The sequence below is a fragment of the Stegostoma tigrinum genome, chromosome 34 (genome assembly GCF_030684315.1).
Source record: "Stegostoma tigrinum isolate sSteTig4 chromosome 34, sSteTig4.hap1, whole genome shotgun sequence".
Lineage (NCBI taxonomy): Eukaryota > Metazoa > Chordata > Chondrichthyes > Orectolobiformes > Stegostomatidae > Stegostoma > Stegostoma tigrinum.
In genome coordinates this window covers 28,085,434-28,107,937 of record NC_081387.1, presented here as the reverse complement: position 1 = coordinate 28,107,937, position 22,504 = coordinate 28,085,434, and the positions used below count along the sequence as shown (strand labels likewise).

Below are 22,504 nucleotides of genomic sequence, written 5' to 3'. Positions count from 1 at the left end.
TCTGTCCCTGTTTATAGTCTCACATTGGTCGTGATCGGAAAGGCGAGGTGAAATATGACTTTAGTTTTGACCATGTATTCCAGCCAATGGCAAAGCAAAAAGATGTATTTGAGGATATCTCACAGCTGCTCCAGGTAAAGTTGGTGGAGAATGGCTCACTACCAATAATCAGTGACAATTTAATACTTCAGTCTGTTTAATCTGAATAGTCCTTCACATCTCAAGTTTTTAAATTTTCAGAGGGCTTTCTGTGCATTGGTATATAAATTTAGCTTTTCTATTAAGTTATTTGATTAAATCAGTATTATGAATGCTCAGAGCAAACTTTCTCACTCTGTGTCACAATCGGTCAAGGAGGAGGCTGTGCAGCCCTCTGATCCTGTTTCATAAAACACTAGGAGCAGGCCATACAGCCTTCAAGCCTGCATCATTCAATATGATCATGACTAATCTCATGTTGGCCTCCACTCCAATTCCCTGCCCGCTGTCCATGACCCAATAAGCCGTTACTAACTAAAACTGTGCCCACTCTTTAAGGGTTAGGACAATAGTGCATTACTGCAGCTGTAGTGGTAGCAATATCCATCACTCCTCCAGCTTCCATGGCATTGGGTTGGAAGAAGTTCTCCCTGGGTTTTGTTTCCTTCATGTGATTTGGGCTTTACTGACTGAGTCAGCAATTATTGCCTGTCCCAGGTAGCCTCTGAAATTTCACTGTGACCCAAGGCTGTCTGCCAGACTACAACTACTTATTTTCTGTATCCACCCTGTTGAATCGTTATCCTGTTAAAATTACTGCAGCTGATAAAGGCATCAATGCAGAATGTGAAAGCTCAGGATTTGATATCCAATCCCTGCTGAGCTAGAGCAATCAAGACACTACACTGACCTCCGTACAGCCTAGGCTTTGGGAGTACAGTTGCCCCAGTTCTTTGTGTTTGCACACATACTGCTGAGTCAAATTTCAATCAGTCACATATGTCCCAGTGTTTCTGCCACTCATAGATAATGGATGGTATCCATTGCATCTCTGGTTCTGTATGCAAGGAGTTGGTGTTTTGGAGGAGGACGGGACAGAAAGCTGAACTATTGGCACAGAAAGTTAGGCAGTGAACAGAGTGACTGGCCCGAAGTGACAATACCAATTCATCAGAATGGAGGGAATATTCTTAATGAAATAACTTTTTTGCCTTTCTTTCGTTTCAGTCTGCCTTGGATGGATACAATGTGTGCATCTTTGCCTATGGGCAGACAGGCAGTGGAAAGACATTTACAATGGAAGGGCCTGATGACATGACACCAGAGAACATGGGGATGATTCCTCGAGCTGTTGATCAAATCTTTGCAACAGCAGAGAAACTGAAGACCATGGGATGGACAGTGAGTTACTACAGAAATTGCACACATCAGACTGTATTTGGGCGCAAAACCACAGTCAACTCTTTCCTGGTATCTTCTACGGTTGTCAGGCTGAGCAGGAGACATTAGGACCCTGTAATTAAACAATGTGCAAGGTTTTCTTTTCATTTCCTGTGGGAGGGAACAAGAAATGGATGAACTTTCAGAAGCTTCCTACTAACCACTCAAAACTAGTGATGAAGTGCGAGCATGAGATTAAGGTGTGTCTGTAGTGGGTGATTTCATGTTTGAATTGCTTCTTTTTATATTACATTCTCCCTGTTGTTTCTGCCTTGTAGTTAAATTTGATAGCCACCTGCTACCTTCTGAGTCTACAATGAAGGGGTCATGTGTGTGGCTTTTGATATTAACAACCTCTGAATGTTTTGTTGTTCTCCTTTAGTTTCAGTCCCGGAGATGCAGGGCCCCAGTGTAGTATCTGTAACCTTGGCTGTCTTGGCAATGTTCAGTGAATTCTAGATGTAGTCTGTGTAACTGTTAGTGAGCTTTGAGAAGATTTGTAGCTCAGGTTGAGGTTCTGGATGTGAGTTTGCTTGCTGAGCTGGAAGGTTCGTTTTCAGATGTCTTGTCACTGTTCTAGCTAAGATCATCAGTGAGCCTCTGGTGAAGCGCTGGTGTTATGTCCCGCTTTCTATTTATCTGTTTAGGTTTCCTTGGGTTGGTGATGTCATTTCCTGCGTTGGTGATGTCTTCTGTGTAACTGTCTTCCATGATGTTACAGTTTTCGAAGGAAAGAGCTCACATTTCTGTGAATTGCAGGTGTCTCCAAGTATTTGAGCTAATGTAGGAAAGGACCTTGGGCTAGGGAGGAATTGCCGTAACATGTTTGCTGCATCATCCCTTCGTCCAATATGCATGGCTCTAAATTCCAGAACTTGTAACACATTCATGTAATCTTCTGAAGTGAGGGAAGGAAATGGATGCTGTGCCAATTTCAATGTTTTCAATCGTTTTGTCATCGTGAAATGCTTTAAAAGCACAAAGAGCTTGACTGAGAGTCTACTTCACAAAGTGATGCCAACATTCAAAGGCACAAAGGTTAATGCTTTTGAGGAGTATGGCTATTAATTTACCTTTTTACTTTCTGACCAAGCAAGTAACCAGGTATTTATTGCTTTGAGTCATTTGGCTTCATTGTCTATTTATTCTATGAGCACTTTATTTGGATCTGTTTCAGTATAAATTCACTGCCAGCTTTTTGGAGATCTACAATGAGACATTACGGGACCTCCTTGTGACAAAACCAGAAAAAAATGTTGAATACGAGATCAAACGCCTCAACAATAAAAGTGAACAGCTTCATGTCACAAACCTCAAATATGTTACTGTCACTGCAGAAGATCAGGTGTGTAATGTTGTGTACTTGATTTCTTCAGCTAAACTGTATAAATGGTGCACTCTTGATTGGACCCAGTAGCAGGAGCTGACATGACTCCCCATCTTTGAGGAGAGCCAGGTAATCACTTTGACAGTGAAAATTGTTAAGGGATGTGTCTTAACTGTGCGGGATCCTCATGCTGACTCTGCACTAACAAATTGCCATTAGTTCAAAACAAATGATGTTGAAACACAAATCACTTGACCGAATGGGAGAATAACTTAAGGGCTCCACAGTCTACTCCTGTTCCTGTGTTTCAGCAGGTCTTGGGCACCATTTAAATTTCTTTGAACTCATCCAGTTGGGTTAGCATCTTTGGGGGAGAATTTCAAGGTGCAAAGCTTTAAGATGCAAAGGTGGTGGCATGCTGGTATTGTTACTGGATTAATAATACAGAGACCCTGTCTTTTGGGGTATGGATTTGATTTCCAGCAGGGCAGATGGTGAAATTTGAATCAATGAAGATCTGGGATTAAAAGCTAGCCCAGTGATGATTGTTGTCATTTTAAAACAACATGTGGTTTACTAATGTTCTTCAGGGAAGGAAATCTGTCATCCGAACATCATGCAGTACAGAAGAGGCCCTTTGACCCATTGAGTCTCACCAACAAAAAAACCCATCACCTATCTACATTAGCCCCACTTTCCTGCACCAAGCTCATAGCTTTGAACGATATGACATTTCGAGTGCTCATCCACATACTTTTTAAAGGTTGCGATATGTCCTGCCTCTACTGCATCCCAAGCAGTGCATTTCAGATTCCCGTCACCCTCTGGGTGGAAAAACCTTTCCATAAATAGCCTCTAAACCCCCAGTATTTAACCTTAAAGTATACCCTTAATTACAGAACTTTCAGCTAACGGGAGCACCTGCTTAGTATCCACCCTGTCTGTGTCCCACACAATCTTGCACACCTCAAGCAGTTCCCCTCACACTGAACCTGTCAAGCTTCCTTTCATAGCTAAAATGTTCCGTTCTAGACAAACATTGTGATGAATCTCCTCTGCACACCCCTCCAGTGTAATGACATCCTTCCTATATTATGGTGACACACTACTCCACCTATGGCCTAATCAAAGTCTGTACATCTCCAGTATAACCTCCCAGCTCTTATAATCTATGCCATGACTGATAAAGACAAGTGTCCCATATGCTTTCTTAACCATCTTATTAACCTGTCCTGCTGCATTCAGAGTTCTGCGGACAAGCACAACCAAGATCCCATCCCAACACCAACCCCACCCCCACAGTTCCTCTGATCTTCCTAGTGTCCTGCCATTCATCGAGTACTCCCTTGTCTTGTTGCTTCTTCCAAAGTACATCGGCACACGTTTATCAAGGTTAAATTCCCTCTACCACTGATTTGCCCATCTGTAACCTAAGACCATCCTTTTCACTATTAGTTGCCTGGCCAATCCTAGTGTAATTCACAAAATTACTTAGCTCTCCACATTCTTGGCTATATAATTTATGTATATAAATATGTATATCATAAACAGTAAGGATCTGTGTGACTCCAGACCCATCGATTCTTAGCTGCCTGCTGAATGGCCACCCAGTTCAAGTAGAAATTAGGAATGTGTGATAAATGTTGGCTGAGCCAGTGAAACCCACATCCATGAACAGTTCCTTTTAACAAATGGCTTCGCTTAATCTGATCCTGTTTTCCCCAGGTTCACAATTTAATTGCTATTGCAAAAGCCAATCGCTCAGTCGCAAAAACGGCAGCAAATGATCGTTCCTCTCGGAGCCACAGTGTCTTCCAGCTGATGATTGAAGGGAACAACTCTAACCGTGATCTCCAGTGCACATGTGAGTATCTGTCCCATAATCTACCTGCAATAAATACAGGCAAAGTTTTAGTTCCAAAATATGGTCACGGTGATTTTATGTGCAGTTGAAGTAGAGGGGCAATCCTGGCAGCTTCTTCTAAACCAAGTACCTAAACTCTTCTCCCTGGAACGCCCTTCATATCCTTTCCAGGAATCTCGTGTGCTTCCTAAAGTGCAGTGACCAGAACTTGATATCTTTGTGGCATACCTAGACTTTCTAAAAAGCTCAGCATAACTCCCCTCTGTTTTTGTACTCAGCTCTTCTGTTTATAAATTCAGTCCCATGTGTCCTGCCATTTTTTTTGAATGATAAATGGTGGAGGTCTGCCTGTTCCTGTTGACACTCAATAAAACTGTGCCATTAGATTATTCTTCAACCTGACCTACTGCCAATTTGGGCCACCTAACATTTTCTCTGAGATTCTATCTGCCCCGACTATGCTCTGCCTTTTCTGCTAGCCTATGTTATAGCATCCCTACACTGTAGATAGAGGCCATTTGGCACATCATGTCTTCACTGACCCTCCAAAGAGCATCACATCCTATCCATCCAGTAAACCCATGTTTACCATGGTTAATCCACCTAACCTGCACATCTTTGGCCTGCGGGAGGAAACCAGAGCACACGGCAGAAACTCAAACGGGGAGAATGGGCAGACTCCACACAGACAGGAGCCTGTGGGTGGAATTGAACCCGTGTCCCTGCTGTTGTGAGTCATTGTGCCATCCTTTCCAGTGCCCTGTTACACCCATTTAGTATCTTTCTCAGTAATACAATTAGTCAAACACTATCATCTTCATTTTACAAATTCATGCTCCTTCTCCTTAATTAACTCCAACCTTTCCAAGTCTACTTTTTCTTCTCTTAACTGATTCCTAGTTTTAAACTGACATGCCTGTAGATGAGAGGAATGCTGCTAAACCCTTGAAAAGAAGTCTCATTTGTCATTCTTCAATTCTCTGGCACTGCTGCCAGACCTGGAAAAATCGGATGTTTATGGCAAACCCTTCAATTTCTATCCACTCTTCCTATTGTTTCCATTACATTGTGCATATTAGTTTTAACCCCATCCATTAACCTTCCATCTTCACTTGTGTTGATATTGTCAGCACCCTCTTCCTTAGTAGTTGCAAAGTGTTCACTCAGTCTGTTGGACTTGCTGTATACCTAAGCATGTATCACCACCATGTCCCTAATAGACTCTAGTCACCTCTTAATACTTTAACAAGGTTTCCTTTTATGTTGACTGATATTCTATTTTTCTTTACTCTTTATTTTCCTTCCAACTCTTCCTCAAACTACTGAAGAATTCGTCTAACATCCACCTTTCTATCTCCATGACTGATGTTACTTACATTCCAACGAGAACGAAAAGGTAGGGTATCTCGTTGGATGTTTCTGGGGCCGGAAACATCGCCTTCAAAATCACTACTGTCCCATTGTATTTTTTTCTCATTGGTCTCTGGTTCCACTTTACTCCGGCTGGAATCCCTATCATCCCATTAGGCCTCCGTTGATTTCAATGTTTCAGAAGCAGCACTGTCACTGTCCACCAAAGAAATACTACCTTTCTCCATGTGGCACTTCTGAATCCTTTTACTGGTAACTTCCACTGTGCCACTACCAACATAGAATATGCTCCTCTATTCTCCAGATTTTAAGTTTGTTACCATGCCTAGTAAATTTTGATGTTTTCGTGTCTGTCCTTTAACCTTACTGTTGTTAATGCTTGTATTTTTCCTCAATGGGTTCAGCAACTTTGAGCCTGGTGGACCTGGCTGGCAGTGAGCGCTTGGATAAATCTCACTCAAAGGGTGATCGTTTACGGGAGGCTCAGGCTATCAACACCAGCCTTTCCTGCCTTGGGCATGTCATCATGTCATTGTCGAACAAGGTAAAATGAAACAAGGCAAACTCTCCATTTTAGTCAGGTTAAAATTTAAGGTGGTGTTTCTGTTCCATTTTGCTCTTTTATTCAGAAAGGTCATAGTTTTAGAATAAGAGGTGGCAGATTTTAATCACAAATGAGGAATTACCTCTGTCAAAGGATTATGAATCTGGAATTCACTGCCACAGAGTGCGGTGGACACAATAAATTTGAGAAGGAGACAGACAGATTAGTAACAGGTTAAAAGGAGAGTGGTCAGGAAAGTGGAGTTGAGGCTGAAATGAAATTAGCCAAGATTTACTATTTCTTATGTTTCCCTGAACCCACTCAAGATTTTAAGCTTTTCATTTGTATCCAACCCAGTGCTCTGAAAGAACTGTCTGACCCAGTCTTTTATTTAAATTTTGCAGAAGTAATTAACTGTCGTCATATTTTGAAATTAAAACTCTACTTTTTATACATATGTATAAAATATACATATAGAAACAAATTTTTATAAATCATGCTATGAATAGCGTGATGTAGATGAACAAAGACCTGTATCATCTTTCTGTCGGGTGTTTTTAAAAAGTTTCATTGTGTGATGTTGCTGCTTCTCTTATTAATGAGGACGGGAAGAAGAGAACCAATCTTATACAACTTTACATTTTTGGTGCAACAGGAACTTGATGAATGTTTACAAAATTGAATTGTACATTCGGGAGATTAAGCGCTAAGCTCAAACTGCTTATTTTCTTCCTTACAAAGTTCAGCATTCTTTCTAGTTATGTCGGAAGGGACCTGCTATTTTATATCCATTGCACATAGGTATGAAAAGTAAGATTGATGTTTATATAGTGTCTTTCACAAACCTGACATGCCAAAACACTTTACTTTTAAAAGTACTTAATTGACAGTAGATATTCTGACTTGTGCATGGTAAGTTCCCACAAAGAACTATATATGTGCTAGGTCATTTGTTTCATGATGTTGATTTATGGAATAATTGTTGGCCAGGATACCGGGGAGGGCTTCCCTGCTCTTCAGAACAGCATTCTACAATTGTTTGCGTCCATACGGAGACAAATATTTTATCTGGAAAACATCACCTCTGTGTGTAGCTCTCCCTCCATACTGCACTGGAGTGTCAGTTTGGATTGTAGTACTCCAATCTCTAGAGTTGGACAGTGTGGCATATTAGTTGAAGTTATTTCTCTAATAATTTCTTATCACTAAAGAGATCTTGTATTTTCCAGGAATCGCACATCCCTTATCGGAACAGCAAGCTGACTTATTTACTTCAGAACAGTCTCGGAGGCAATTCAAAAACGTAAGCTGTTATATTTGTGTTCCACAAAGAAGGGAGAAGGAAAACAGAAAACTAGGTCAGGTAGCCTAAGATCTGTCACTGGGAAAATGTCGAAACCCATTCTTGGGGAGATAATGACTAGAAATTTAGAAAATCACAATAAAATCGAGCAGTCAACATTATTTTGTGAAAGGACAACCATGTCTGATAAATATATTCTGGTTCTTTTGAGGTAAAGGGGAATTCCTAGGCGCAAAAGCCTTCGATGAGTGCCACATAAAAGATTACTGCACAAAAACTCATACTGTGGAATGCACCTTTAGCAGCATGACAAGAAGATTTGTTAGCTAACAGGAAACAAGGCAAATGTGCCATTGTCAGGATGGAACCTGTAGAAGACAGCAAAGGGATCAGTGCTAGGGCTTCAATGGTAAACTTGGATGAAGCCAAGTCTGCTGATAACACAAAGAAATGTAGAAAGGTAGTTGTGAAGAGTTTGTGGAATTATGGCTAGGTTAAGTGAATGGGCAGAAGGAATATACACTTAGAAAAATGTGATTTTGACCACTTTGGCAGTATTTCGGCTTAGAATGGAAAGGCAGGAAGGTTTTTAACTGGAAAAATGCATTGGAATTTTCTTCTTGAGAACATTGAAGTCTAGATCATTGAAAATATGCAAGATTGAATTTGGATATATTTTGATCAAAAGGGATTTGAAGATGATGCGGCAGAGTGCAGACAGGAAAAAGGCGTTGGGGCTACAATCAGATCAACAATGATCATATCAATGGTGCAGCAAGTTTAAAGGCTGAATGCCATCCTCTTCCTATGATTTCCTTTGGTCTGACAATGGTATTCTAATTATTTCACATGGTGGGCTTTATTAATTGGGATCCTTTAATCCATAGGCTCATGTTCGTGAATGTCTCTCCTTTGGAAGAGAATTTCAGTGAGTCACTCAATTCCTTGCGTTTTGCCAGTAAGGTATGTTGAGAATTCAGTCATCTAATACGTGTTACAGTAATTGGCTAATTCAAACACACACACATACACATACTCTTGTGATAGAAATTAGTGCAAGAATTCAAGACAGCCACAAACAAGGAGCTGTTTATCTGTGACACAAGGCTTGTGTTAATTGTACAACAGATGAATCTCTAGTTATGCTGTCATTCTTTGTGATATCCAAATCCTTAAGATCAGTAAAGCATGACCACCAGATGTTAATGCTGGACTAGATCATCACCAGCATGCTCACTGCTGTCCTGAATTGGCATGGGTGCCGGTATGTGTAAGCTTGCTAATTGAGATTTGAAAAGCTGTTTTGTACCACCCAATACTAACCAGCGGCAGTGCTGACGTATGAGCTCCACTCCGAGGGTGACCCGTATGAGAACTCAGCTGTAGGTTAGTTTGTAAAAGTAAGAATGCCACAGCTGTTCTCTAGGTTAGAGTGTGGAACCACATCTAGCATTCTCTGTGATCTGGGAAAGCTGGAATCCAGCTCAGGCTATTTGTCCTGCCCTGGACTGTTTGACACTGCTTCTCAGCACACCATAGAACATTTCAGCACAGTACAGGCCCTTCGGCCCTCGATGTTGTGCTGACCTGTCATACCGATCTCAAGCCCATCTAACCTACACTATTCCATGTATGTCCATATGCTTGTCCAATGACGACTTAAATGTACCTAAAGTTGGCGAATCTACTACCGTTGCAGGCAAAGCGTTCCATTCCCTTACTACTCTCTGAGTAAAGAAACTACCTCTGACATCTGTCCTATATCTTTCACCCCTCAATTTAAAGCTATGCCCCCTTGTGCTCACCGTCACCATCCTAGAAAAAAGGCTCTCTCTATCCACCCTAGCTAACCCTCTGATTATTTTATATGTTTCAATTAAGTCACGTGTCAACCTTCTTCTCTCTAATGAAAACAGCCTCAAGTCCCTCAGCCTTTCCTTGTAAGACCTTCCCTCCATACCAGGCAACATCTGAGTAAATCTCCTCTGCACCCTTTCCAAAGCTTCCACATCCTTCTTATAATGCAGTGACCAGAACTGTACACAATACTCCAAGTGCGGCCGCACCAGAGTTTTGTACAGCTTCACCATAACCTCTTGGTTCCGGAACTCCAATTAAACTGCAAAACATCTCAACAAATGGAAGGGAGAGGGGACATAGATATCACTTTGACCATACTTCCCTTCAGCTTGCTAAACTGGATGTTTTCTTTCAGGTCAATGAGTGCGTGATTGGGACAGCGCAGTTGAACCGGAAATAGAATTGATAATCACAGCCAAAACCTGTAAATAATGTTCAAAGTTTTTTTCCTCAAAATCTGCTTTTTAAAAAAATGGTCAACTCCAAATGTTGTAAAACAGAATCAATCACCAAATGAAATGTTTCAAATGTAGCTAATTAAAAGTAACAGTGTAATCATTTTTCAGGTGGGTGAGGTGGGGTATCAGGCTGTCTACAGTCTGATTTGTGGTTAGTGCCTCCTGGAGGTCGTGATGTTTGTTCATTGTCCTTTAGCAGTAGCTACAACTGTTCGAATGGATTTGAGGCACCTTTAGACCAATCCAGTACACTTAGGAATTGGTGCTGCTTGTATGAGGGTGAATTTATTTTACAAAACAAATTACTGATTTTAATTGTGCATTGGCTGTAGCCATTGTTGGACGTGCAAGTGTATTTGGACATGTTCGGCTTTAGTCCATCTTAAGAGGTCCTGTCATGTACATTTCAATTATTGTTGATTTTTAACTCTTTATATGTCTAACTAGTAAATGCTTTATTTTTAAAGACTGATTATTATTCATGCTTATGTTCTTCGGCTGTTGCAAAGTCCCTCCACAGTATTCTGCAATATACAATGCTTTGTACTTTGGATGGCCTTCACTCAATATATGCCATGTCATTGAAAAAAGAAACCCAGTGTTGCGAATCTTTACAATCGTGGTACAGAAGTAAACTGATTATTTTAAACCTTTTCAAGACTATGTAAACTCTCACTGTATTCAGTAGGTTTCATTTTCAGAATGTGCTATTAAAGTTCTAATGTCCCTTTGGCATACTTGAGTTGTCTAGTTCTGTGTGACCACCACTGTCCCAGCATCCTTTTTAGATCACCGTGTCCCTGTCACAAACACCTTGTTTTTCTCAACCAGAAAGCATTGTACAGGATCCATAGTTCTGAGGTTGGGAATTCTGTACAGAGTAACCCATCTCCTGTCTCCTGAAAGCCTGTCCACTATTTACAAGGCACAAGTCAGGCAGTCTGCACGTGTGTGGGTGAGTGCAGCTCCAACAACACTCGAGCTCCACACCATCCAAGACAAATACAGCCTGCAGCAACTAGGGTTCCTTTGGTGGCTCTTTTCAAATGCAAGACCATTACCACTTAGGACAAAGGAAGTAGATTTGGGGGGAAATACAGCTGGTGATGTTATCTTCCAAATCACTCATCGTCGTGACTTACAAATATATCACCAGTCCTTCACTGTAGCTGGGTTAAAATCCTAGAATTCTCTCCCTATCGCTACTTGGTGTATCTTTTCCAAATGGATTACAGTGGCTCAAGAAGGCTGTCCACCTTCTTCAAAGGACTATTAGGGACAGGAAACAAAACACTGGCACAACTAGTTCTTTGGGGTTTCTCATGTTGTCCCTCCATCTAATTCATCAGAATTTGGTTTTCTGAAACAGTCAATAATCAGCTCTATAATTCAGTCAGCAGGACTATGTTGATGATATTATCAAGTAGTGGATGATCCAACCTGGCTTTCTCCACTGGTTCACAGATGACAGTTTGATTTACTCCATGTGATATCGAGAAATGGTTGGAGATACTGGATACTGCAAAAGCTACAGGTCCTGACAACATTCCGGCAATAGTACTGAAGATTTGTGCTCCAGAGCACAATGATCGTACACTGGTATCTACCTGACGATGGAAAATTGCCCAAGCGTGTGCTGTACATAAAAAGCAAGACAAATCCAACCGGCCAATTACCCGGCCCATCAATCTACTCTCTATTAGTAAAGTGACAGAAGGTGCCATTAGCAGTACTATTGAGCAGCACATGCTCAGTGATGCCCAGGTTGTGTTCACCCAGGGCCACTCAACTGCTGACCTCATCATAGCCTTCGTTCGAACATGGACAAAAGAGTTGAATTCCAGAGGTGAGGTGAGAGTGATGGCATTAGACAATAGGTGCAGGAGTAGGCCATTCGGCCCTTCGAGCCAGCACCACCATTCGTTATGATCATGGCTGATCATCCACAATCAGTATCCTGTTCCTGCCTTATCCCCATAACCCTTGGTTCCACTATCTTTAAGAGCTCTATCCGTCTCTTTGCGAAAGCATCCAGAGACTTGGCCTCCACTGCTTTCTGGGGCAGAGCATTCCATATATCCACCACTCTCTGGGTGAAGAAGTTTTTCCTCAACTCTGTTCTAAATGGCCTATCCCTTATTTTTAAACTGTGTCCTCTGGTCCTGGACTCACCCATCAGCGGAAACATGCTTCCTGCCTCCACTGTGTCCAATCCTTAATAATCTTATACGTCTCAATCAGATCCCCTCTCATCCTTCTAAACTCAAGAGTATACAAGCCCAGTCGCTCCAATCTTTCAACATATGATAGTCCTGCCATTCTGGGAATTGACCTTATGAACCTACGCTGCACTCCCTCAAAAGCAAGAATGTCCTTCCTCAGATTGGGAGACCAAAACTGCACACAATACTCCAGGTGTGGTCTCACCAGGGCCCTGTAGAGCTGCAGAAGGACCTCTTTGCTCCTATACTCAATTCCTCTTGTGATGAAGGCCAGCATGCTATTAGCTTTCTTGATATTAAGGCTACATATGACCTGGATCCATTTGCATCCAGGAGCCAAAACAAAACTGAAATGGGTATCAGCACAAATTGTCTGGTGTCCTACCTGACACATAGCAAGGTTTGTATGCTTGTTGGAGGTCAGTCATCTCAGCTACAGGACATATCTGCAGGAGCTCCTCAGGGTAATGTCCTCGGCCCAACCATCTTCAGCTGCTTCATCAATAACCTTACCTCCATCATAAGTTCAAAAGTGGGAATGTTTGCTGATGATTGTACAATATTCAGCACTATTTGTGACTCCTCAGATACTTAAGCAGTTCATGTATAAATGCACCAAGATCTGGACAATATCCATGCTTGGGCTGACAAGTGGCAAGTAACATTGGTGCCACATATGTCAGGCTATGACCATCTCGAATGAAAGAGAATCTAACCACCACCCCTTGGTATTCAGTAGTGTCATTGAATCCCTCACTAGCAACATCCTGAGGGTTTTCATTGACCAGAAACTCAAATGGACTCGCAACATAAAGACCAGATGAGAAGTTAGGACCTCCTGGCTCCTCAAAGCTTGTCCACCATCTACAAGAGACAAGTCCAGGAGTGTGAATATTTCCCACTTACCTGGATGAGTGCTGCTCCAACAATACTCAAGAAGATTTACACCATCCAGGACAAAGCTGCCCACTTGATTGGCATTGCATCCACTCCTCCTCCACTCTCACTCAGTAGCAGCAGTGTGTACTATAAATAAGATGCACGCAGAAATTCACCAAAGATCCTCAGATAGCGCCTTTCAAACCTGCGACCACTTCCATCTAGAAGGACAAGGGCAGCAGATGTGCTCCCTTCAAAACCACTCACCATCCTGATTTGGAAATATGTTGCCATTCCTTCAGTATCACTGGGTCAGATCCTGGAATTCCCTCCCTGATGGCATTGTGGGTCAACGCACAGCAGGTGGATGGCAGCGGTTCAAGAAGGCAGCTCACAACCACCTTCTCAAGGGCAACTACAAATGGGCAATAAATGCTGGCCAGCCAGTGATGCCCACATTCCATGAATGAATTATAGAAGAAAACACCCCATGACTCAGTCTGGAATTCACTCAACTGTTCAATGGTCTCACTGTTTTTATTGACTTGCTCCATGAATCAGTTCAATTCAGAGGTACACGACAGCCCTTCACCTCAAGGCAGCCTTTGACATGTTTGTGTCTTCATATAGTCTGAGTTCACCTGAAGTCAGGGGAAAACAGGCTGATTGGTTCTGTAGGAAGTAAGGAAAGCCCCTTGCAGAGATATTTGTATCATCAGTAGCCACAGGAGAGGGGCCTTTAGACTGGAGGTTGGCTGTTATGAACCACTATGTAAGAAAGGTGGTAAGGAAAAGCCGCGGAACTGTAGACCGGTGGACTTGACATCAGTGGTGGACGTGTTGTTGGAGGGAATCCTGAGGGACAGGATTTACATTTATTTGTAAAGGCAAGGACTGAGAGGGATTGTCAACATAGCTTTGTGCGTGGGAAATCGTGTCTCACTAACCCGATGGAGTTTTTTGAAGAAGTAATGAAGAGCATTGATGAGGGCAGAGTGGTAGATGTGATCTATGTGGACTTTAGTAAGGCATTTGACAAAGTTCCACATGGCAGATTTGTGAGCAAGGTTAGATCACAGGGAATAGAGGGAGCACGAGCTATTTGGATACAGAGCTGGCTCAGAGTGTACGTGGAACGAGCTGCCAGAAGTGGTGCAAACTGGTACAATTACAACATTGAAACCCTTCCTTCCCAATCATACACCCATCCAGGTGGCTTTTTAAGAGCGATATGGCCCAAATGCTGGTAAATTGGACTAGATTTATATAGACGATCTGGTCAGCATGGACGAGTTAGACCAAAAGTGTCTGTTTCCACGCTGCATATCTCTGTTGTGTTTGTTGAAGGATAATCCTTTCAGTTTCAGGGCATCTCTGCAGGAGCTCCTTTGAGTAGTGTCACAGGCCTAACTGTCCTCTACTGCATCTATGGAATTCTGCTGTCAGACCAGGGTCCCAGTGGCTTGTTACATAATTACATTTAGTATAGCTGATTTTAAAAAAGGTGCTACCAAAGTTTTTCAAAATACAGGTCAACCATCAAACCAGACCACAATTACTACGCCAGGAAAAAAGAGACCATGGCGGGCAACAGTTGCTGAACAAGCTGGGGTGTGCTCATAGCTACACTCATTATCCACTTTTAAGATCAGTTAACTTAGGAAGATGTAATCACTTAGAAGTGACATTCTTACACTGGTCCATCCTCTTCACGTGAAAGTGATATGTTCAAGCCTTATGCCTTTAACTACTCAGAAGCATGGGCTTCTTATTGCTTTCTCCATGGCAACTGCTCAGCCAATTGCAGTCAACTTGCCAAACAATCAACACCTTATATTTCACAGATAATTGTTGAGATTGTTTGAAATTTGACGTTCTTGTGTTTGCCTTGAGTACCAGATGAAAAGTTGCAGAAATGTCTCCTTTCAGTGATGTTATAATTTGTGAATCAGTGACTACAGCAATAATGTCATCGATTAATGGTCTTTATTTGAAGTTACAGTATCTGGTGCTCCATGTGCACTTAGTCAAGTAAACAGTCATTTGATACACATTCAGACAGCAGAGCTCTATGCAGCCAGTATGTGGACAGTGGCAACAGTCACACTGACAGTAGATTGTGAAGGACGTTTCCGGATCATCACCATCAAACCCTGTCACGGCTGCAGCAACTGCCATAGAGAGCAGGCCCTTTGTCCATAACTTCCTTTGTTCTTTTCAACCACACTGCTCCACCATTTCTTCATCTTTCATTTCCACATTCACCACTTTGCCTCCTGTCTTGTCCACCTCCATGCTGTCTGATGGTCTGATCCTCTTCGATGTGGCAGGTTCAACTAGAGACACAAGAAAATAAATTTACTTGGGACTGCCATTGAGGGGCTGTGTACAAATCACCTATGCGGAGCATAAGTTGGGAACAGATGTTTTTTGGGAAATGCAGATGGAAATGTGCAGGTTGTTTAGGGAGCAGTTGCTTCAAGTATTTGGTAGGTTTGTCCCACTGAGGCAAGGCAGGGATGGTAAGGTGAAGGAACCTGAGATGATAGGACACGTGGAACATCTAGTCAAGAGGAAGACGGAAGGTTACTTAAGGTTGAGGAAGCAAAGATCAGACAGGACTCCAGAGGGCTACAAGGTAACAAGTGAATAGTAGATTTAGGACAGCTAGGAGAGGGTATGAGAAAGCCTTGGTGGGCTGGATCAAGGAAAACCCCAAGGCATCTGTGCTTATGTGAGGAACAGGAGAATGGCCAGAGTGAGAATAGGGCCAATCAGGGATAGTGAAGGGAACTTGTGCATGGAGTCAAAGGAGGTCCTTAAATGAATACTGAAGCAAAGTATTTACCAGTGAGAGAGACCTTGACATTTGAGGACAGCATGAAACAGGCAGATATGCTCAAACAGGTTGATGTAGGAAGGAGGATGTGCTAGAATTCTGAAAGACATGAGGATAGATAAATCCCCTGGGCCAGACGGGATATGCCCAAGATTTTTGAGGGAAGAGATTGCTGCCTCTTTGGTGGTGATCTTTGCGTCCTCACTGTCCACTGAAATAGTACCAGATGATTGGAGGGTGGCAAATGCCATTCCCTTGTTCAAGAAAGGAAATAGGGATAATCCTGGAAATCACAGACTGGTCAGTCTTGCTTCTGTGGTGGGAAAATAATTGGAGAGGATTGAGAGATAGTATTTATGATTATTTGGAAAAGCACAGTTTGATTAGAAATAGCCAGCATGGCTTTACGAGGGGCATGCCTCACAAGCCTTACTGAATTATTGGAGGATGTGACAAAACACATCGATGAAGGTAGAGCAGTGGCTGTGGTTATATGGATTTTAGCATGACATTTGATAATGTTCTACATGGTAAGCTCATTCAGAAAGTAAGGAGGCATGGGATTCGGGAAATTTGGCTGTCTGGATATTAAACTGGATGTCCAAATAGAAGACAGGGTGGTAGTAGATGGGAAGTATTCAGCCTGGAGCTTGGTGACTAGTGGCGTTCTGCAGGGATCTACTCTGGGACCTATGATCTTTATAAATGATTTGGATGAGGAAGTGGAAGGGTGGGTTGGGAAAGTTGGTGGAATTGTGGATAGCGTGGAGGGCTGTTGTAGGTTGCAATGGGACATTGACAGGATACAGAGCTGGGCAAAGAAGTGGCAGATGGAATTCAACCCAGAAATATGTGAAGTGATTCATTTTGAAGGTTGAATTTGAATGCAGAATATAGGGTTAGTGGCAGAGGAACGGAGAGATCTTGGGGTCCACATCCACAGATCCCTCAAAGTTGCTACCCAAGTTGATAGGGTTGCAAAGAAAGCATATAGTGTGGCTTTCATTGGCAGGGGAATTGAGTTTAGGAGCCACGAGGTTATGCTGCAGCTCTATAAAACCCTGGTTCGACCACCCTTGGAATACTGTATTCAGTTTTGGTTGCCTCATTATAGGAAGGCTGTGGAAGCTTCAGAGAGGGTGTAGAGGAGATGTACCAGGATGCTGCCTAGGCTAGAGGGCAAGTCTTATGAGGAAAGGTCGAGGGAGCTAGAGCTTTTCTCATTAGAGCAAAGAAGGATGAGAGGCGCACAAGATGATGAGAGGCATAAATAGAGTGGATAGGCAGAAATGACTTATGAGGGGGCGTAATTTTAAGGTGATTGGAGGAAGGTCTAGAGGAGATGTCAGAGGTAGGTTCTTTACAGAGTGGTGGGTGTGTGGAATGTACTGCCAGCAGTTGTACTGGAGTCAGATACTTTAGAGACATTTAAGTGACTCTTGAATAGGCACATGGATGATAGTATAATATAGGTTATGCAGGGTAGTTTGATCTTAGTAGGATAATAGGTTGGCACAACATCGTGGCCTGAACAGCCTATACCATCCTGTATAGTTGTGTTCTGAAAAGCAGCACTAATCTAACTAACTGTGGTCCCCAGTTCCATGTTCTTAACTCCATATCACTTTCTTCTTCACCTCCACCTTCCTCCCTGCCGCCCCCCACTCAAAACTCTCTCTAACTCAGCTTTGAGTAAACATAGTGACCAATGCAGATACAATCATCATACAATACTAAAAGTGAACCTAATACCCCATTTGAGGTTTATACTGGTTTAATATTACTTGCTCCTCACATTCTGTACCCTTGTTAAGACAATGTAGGGTACTAGAGCTTTATCAATCTATCCTTTTCTTAAAAGGACTGATTCACTGTTCAGTCCCTCTGCTCCTGTACCATGAATAGTCGATTACGTTAAACATGGGGATAATAACTGTGAATTTGCACCTGTCTTTATTAATTAGGCCCACTGCCCCGCCCCCCCCCCCCCCCCACCCCAACCCTGATATCATCTCACGTCACCACCAAGATGCATGTTTGTACGTGAAAGCCTGTTCTAGAAGGCAAGAAGTTGCTGGTGAGTTATGAGGTAGAAGAGAGCCCAGAGATACTGTAACCATTACCATCCATGGCCAATCGCTCCTTCTGACTGTGCTGAATCTGTTTCTGTAACTTCCTCCTTTTCTTCCCTGACAGAGTGATATTTGCCCTCTTACTCGAGCTACAAAGAGAAACAGCAAGTAATTACAACAAACATGGCCATGTTCATGGATTCACTATCGACCTTCAGTGAACACACGCATCCCATCAACATGGAATCAACGCAATCTCCAAAGAAGGAGCCAGACATGGCTTGGGTGGGAGCATCCAGTCCAGGGCAAGAGCCAAAAAGTCAATGCCAACAAGCTAGTGCAGTAGATAGATTCAGCAGCAAGTACGTTGCACTGTCAGAGGTGCTGCCTTATGGACCGAAGTTTAACTCTCAGCTAGATGCAGAAAATCACATTATTTCAAAGAATAGCAGGTGAGTTCTTCTCTTTGTCCTCCTCACAAACCTGTCCAGTTAACCCCATTTCTCCCAACATTCCAGTATCATGAATGCAAACCCTGTTTCCTTTAATTACATGGTGTGAAAGAAGGTCTCACTGCCTCGAAAGTGAGCTCCAAAGTCCCCCGGTTTGCCTAGTCCTCACGTTGAAAGCAGGCACTCTGATGATATTTAAAATGTGTCCTTTCTGCTTCGCTGCAGTTGGATTCTGCGAAGTGAGGTCCAAGCTGCTTTATAGAAGATAACATTGCAATTGAGAATATCCACAGTCATTAATGCTATTAATAAATATGTCTGTTAATACAGTTGCATGAAAGGGGCCCTCTTGAAGCACAGTGGTAATATCCCTAACCCTAGGACAGGAGGCCCAGACTTAAGTCCCACCAGCTCCAAGGGTGAGTAATAACATTTCTGAACAGGTTGATTAGAAAAACAGGTTAAATTTAAAAAAAAAACTACAACTGTATGACTCAATTGTGAAATTCAACCACAGTGTCAGTAACGGTGAGAAGTGACCACTTCAAGAGACAGCCACAATCATTAGTTATCCATGGTCCACAGACTGCAGAAACAGAAATTGCTGGAAAACAAACTCAGCAGGTCTAGCAGCATCTGTGTTAACGTTTCAGGTCCAGTGACCCTTCTTCAGAAAGTGGAAGAACCCTGGGGAAGTAATTACTAGAAGTAACACGTCAGCAACCCATCTGCCACCCAAAGCAGGAGGTGGATCATAGCAACTTTAACACCCATCATAGGATGGGTCCTGGAGACCCAGTCATAAGTTGTACAGTGTAGAAACAGACACTTTGGTCTAACTTATCCATGGGAACCAGATATCGCAAATTAATCTAGTCCCTCTTGGCCTATGTCCCTCTAAACCCCTCCTATTCATATACACATCCAGATGCCTTTTAAATGTTGTAATTGTACTAGCTTCCACCACTTCCACTGGTAGCTCATTCCATACTCACACCACAGTCTGCGAGAAAAAGTTGTCCCTTAGGTCCCTTTTTATATCTTTCCCTTCTCAACTTAAACCAATGCCGTCTAGTTTGGGACTCTCCCAACCTGGGGAAAAGACTTTGGGTATTCACCCTGTCCACATCCCTCATGACTTATTTCAGACAAGATGGTAGCATTGTAAGTTGCTCCATTCAGGACTGCACTGTGCTCGCCAGTTCCCATTCCTTTACCATTTCTTTTTCTCCTTCTCTCTCCTCTCTGCAGTACTTTTGTGCCCCACCCTCTACTCTTAACTATCCACTACCTACCTAAGAAGTCAGATCAGGACTGGGAACCACGTGGGGGGAGCTAAACATGTGAGCTATATCCTGCAGCAACAGTGGATCAAGCATGGGCCAGAGCAGCGGCAGTGGATCAAGAGTGGGCTGGTTCGGTGGCAAGTGCAGGCTAGTGGGGCGGTTGCAGTTGGCAGCGATGAGAGAAGCTCAGCAGCCTCCTGGGTGTCCTAGTGAGTGGAGTGGCGGCAGCACAGCTCCTACACAATCAGAGGTGGCGCCATAAGCATGGCTCTTCTGGGTGGGACTCTCAGGCTAGCCTAGATTTGGGTCTGTGGCTGGGCCCTGGTGCCTACATCATTGTGGAGAAGGGATTTCAGACTCAGATCTGAACTTTTATTTTCCCCCTTTCTTACCTTGGCTGTTAGGTCCTTTAATTCTGTTTTTTGTAACCAGGTTGGTGCCAGTGAATGGTGACTTTGTGCACTTTTTGCTCTCCAACTCTATTCTTATATTTAGTGTATGTGACAAAATAAATCTAAATCTAAAGCGTCCGATGCAGAGAAAATAGCCCCAGTCTGGTCAGCCTCTCCCAATCGCTCAAACCCTCCAAACCTGGCAACATCATTGCAAATCTTTTCTGAACCCTTTCAAATTTCACAACCGTCTTTCTATAGCAGGGAGGCCAGAACTGCACGCTGATTTCTCACCATCTCTTCTTCAGGTGATGAGAAGTGATGAGTCCTTTGTCAATAACCGCACCAACAATAACATGCTTTTTCCTCTTCTCCTTCCTCAAAAGCCTCCGTCTTTTGTAAAGATTTCTCTGTAATTCCTGCAAACAAAGATCACAGAATTCCAAAAACGACAGCCACTTGAACTATTTAATATCTCACACAGTCACTCCCTCCATCCTTAAATGTCAACCCCCCTTAGCAGGCTAAACCCAATCGTTCCCAAAACATTTACTGCACGCTCCCCCAACCCCACACAAATCCTACTCAGTCACTGACCCTTTTGTATGAGAAATAAGAAACAGGAGCAGGAGTAGGCCATCCGACCTTTTCAGCCTGCTCCACCATTCAACATGATCAAGCCTGATCTTTCTGTGGACTCGGCTCCACTTGCCCACACGCTCACCATAACCCTTAATTCCATTACTGTTCAAAAACCAATCTCTGCCTTAAAAACATTTAATGAGGTAGCAGAGATAATGGGAACTGCAGATGCTGGAGATTCCAAGATAATAAAATGTGAGGCTGGATGAACACAGCAGGACAAGCAGCATCTCAGGAGCACAAAAGCTTCCTGAGATGCTGCTTGTCCTGCTGTGTTCATCCAGCCTCACATTTTATTAATGAGGTGGCCTCCATTGCTTCAATCGGCACACAGGTCCACAAATTCACAACCCTGTGGGTGAACAAGTTCCTCCTCAACTGAGCGGAAAATCTGCTCCCCACTGATTAGAGGCTCTGCAGCCTCCCCGCGATTCTAGTAATGCCGGTGGTGCAGGGAGGGATGGAACTGCGCTTTCTCCTCATGGTCTGGGAGTGGGGGGGGGGAAGGGTTCTTCCTTGTAGTGCAGGCAGAGGGGGCTGTGATGGACTGGAGTTCGCTCTCCCGAAGGGTAACGGAGGAGAGGGGGTTGTGGCGCGTGTCTGGAGGAGCGGCTCCTCTCACAGCGGGGAGCCAGGGGGTGCCGCGTTACTCACAGTCCGAGGCCGGTTGATCCGTCCTCCCGGTGCCATCCTCCCTCCACCGTAACCGGAAGTAGCTGCGGCAGCGGCCGGTCAATGCCCGGTGGGAAGAGGAACCCGGGAGTGGGGCGGGGCCACAGCTCGCTGGTGGGCGGGGCACTGACGTAAGGGCCACGTACCGCTCCGCCAGGCGACTGCGGGAGCATGTGTCAGGTGGGGGGGGCGCGGCTCTTCTGATAGGCTGAGGGTCACGTGCCCTCCCACCCTGCTTCCCGCACGTGCCCGTCTGTCGGCGCGAAGGTGACGGTTGGTGGCCGCCATTTTTGATTTGGCACCATCCGACGAAACACAATCACAGAGACTGTCAATGGCCGCTGGTGCCTTGGCGCTTCGTTATCTCACCTACCAGGCGTTCTGCTCTCTCTACCTGATGAGCTTCAAAGGTAAGGGCAATTGCTCAGCTGCTCCCCCATACACCCACTATCCATTGGACCAAAGCCATTAAGGGATCCAACATGTCCTAGACCTGGTCAATGCATACTGCTACCACCGCCAGAGACCTCACGAAGGTTCATTGCAGAGAAAAAGGGCCCATGGCACTCATCCCATTAAGAACCAATCAGCCCTTTCGCTCCCTTCCAGGAGGCACAGAGCAACTGGCTCACAAATTGCAAAGTCTCTTGATGCCCATTTGGAAGTCACAGCCTACAGCAACTGGACGCAGAGATCTACAGCACAGAACAAAGGTTCTTAGGCCCAGCAAGTCAGCACCGGCAAAAATAACTAAAAACAACGGATGCTGCAGATCACAGCCAGTCAGGCAACGCCCATCAGGAGAGACCAAGCTCTCATTTTGAGTCTAGATGACTCTTCATCAGTGAAAAACTAACCACCTAAATATTCTAATCCCATTTCCCAGCACTAGGCCCATAGCC

At 43.7% G+C, this 22,504-nt stretch overlaps 2 protein-coding genes across 6 annotated transcripts in view; one reads left to right on the top strand and one right to left on the bottom strand.

The window, feature by feature from the left end:
- Nucleotides 1–10,883, top strand: part of kifc1 (kinesin family member C1) — a 58,292-nt gene extending 47,409 nt beyond the window's left edge. For all 5 annotated transcript variants that reach the window (XM_059639571.1, XM_048563833.2, XM_048563830.2 and 2 more), the window contains 8 exons: nt 18–134; nt 1,207–1,380; nt 2,597–2,764; nt 4,472–4,610; nt 6,386–6,525; nt 7,755–7,828; nt 8,716–8,791; nt 10,044–10,883. In XM_059639571.1, the coding sequence (XP_059495554.1) occupies nt 18–134; nt 1,207–1,380; nt 2,597–2,764; nt 4,472–4,610; nt 6,386–6,525; nt 7,755–7,828; nt 8,716–8,791; nt 10,044–10,088 (933 nt within the window). In that variant the 3' untranslated portion in view covers nt 10,089–10,883. The remainder of the gene's footprint in view (nt 1–17; nt 135–1,206; nt 1,381–2,596; nt 2,765–4,471; nt 4,611–6,385; nt 6,526–7,754; nt 7,829–8,715; nt 8,792–10,043) is intronic.
- A 4,331-nt stretch (nt 10,884–15,214) lies between these two features.
- Nucleotides 15,215–21,718, bottom strand: LOC125446508 (uncharacterized protein C11orf98). Its single transcript, XM_048520140.1, has 4 exons — nt 21,585–21,718; nt 20,583–20,707; nt 18,210–18,307; nt 15,215–15,583 (listed from the first exon to the last, which is right to left on the bottom strand). Exons 1-4 carry the CDS (start codon nt 21,618–21,620, stop codon nt 15,465–15,467), a joined length of 378 nt encoding a protein of 125 aa, XP_048376097.1. The 5' UTR covers nt 21,621–21,718; the 3' UTR covers nt 15,215–15,464.
- Between the last annotated feature and the right edge of the window lie 786 nt (nt 21,719–22,504).

Excerpts from the sequence above, each read along its gene's own strand:
- LOC125446508 (XM_048520140.1), bottom strand. The coding sequence starts at position 21,620 with ATGGCACCGGGAGGACGGATCAACCGGCCTCGGACT. Across the intron at positions 20,708-21,584 it reads GGATCAACCGGCCTCGGACT|GAATTACAGAGAAATCTTTA; the intron begins GTGAGTAACGCG and ends CTTTGTTTGCAG. Across the intron at positions 18,308-20,582 it reads CATCACCTGAAGAAGAGATG|CTCGAGTAAGAGGGCAAATA; the intron begins GTGAGAAATCAG and ends TTCTCTTTGTAG.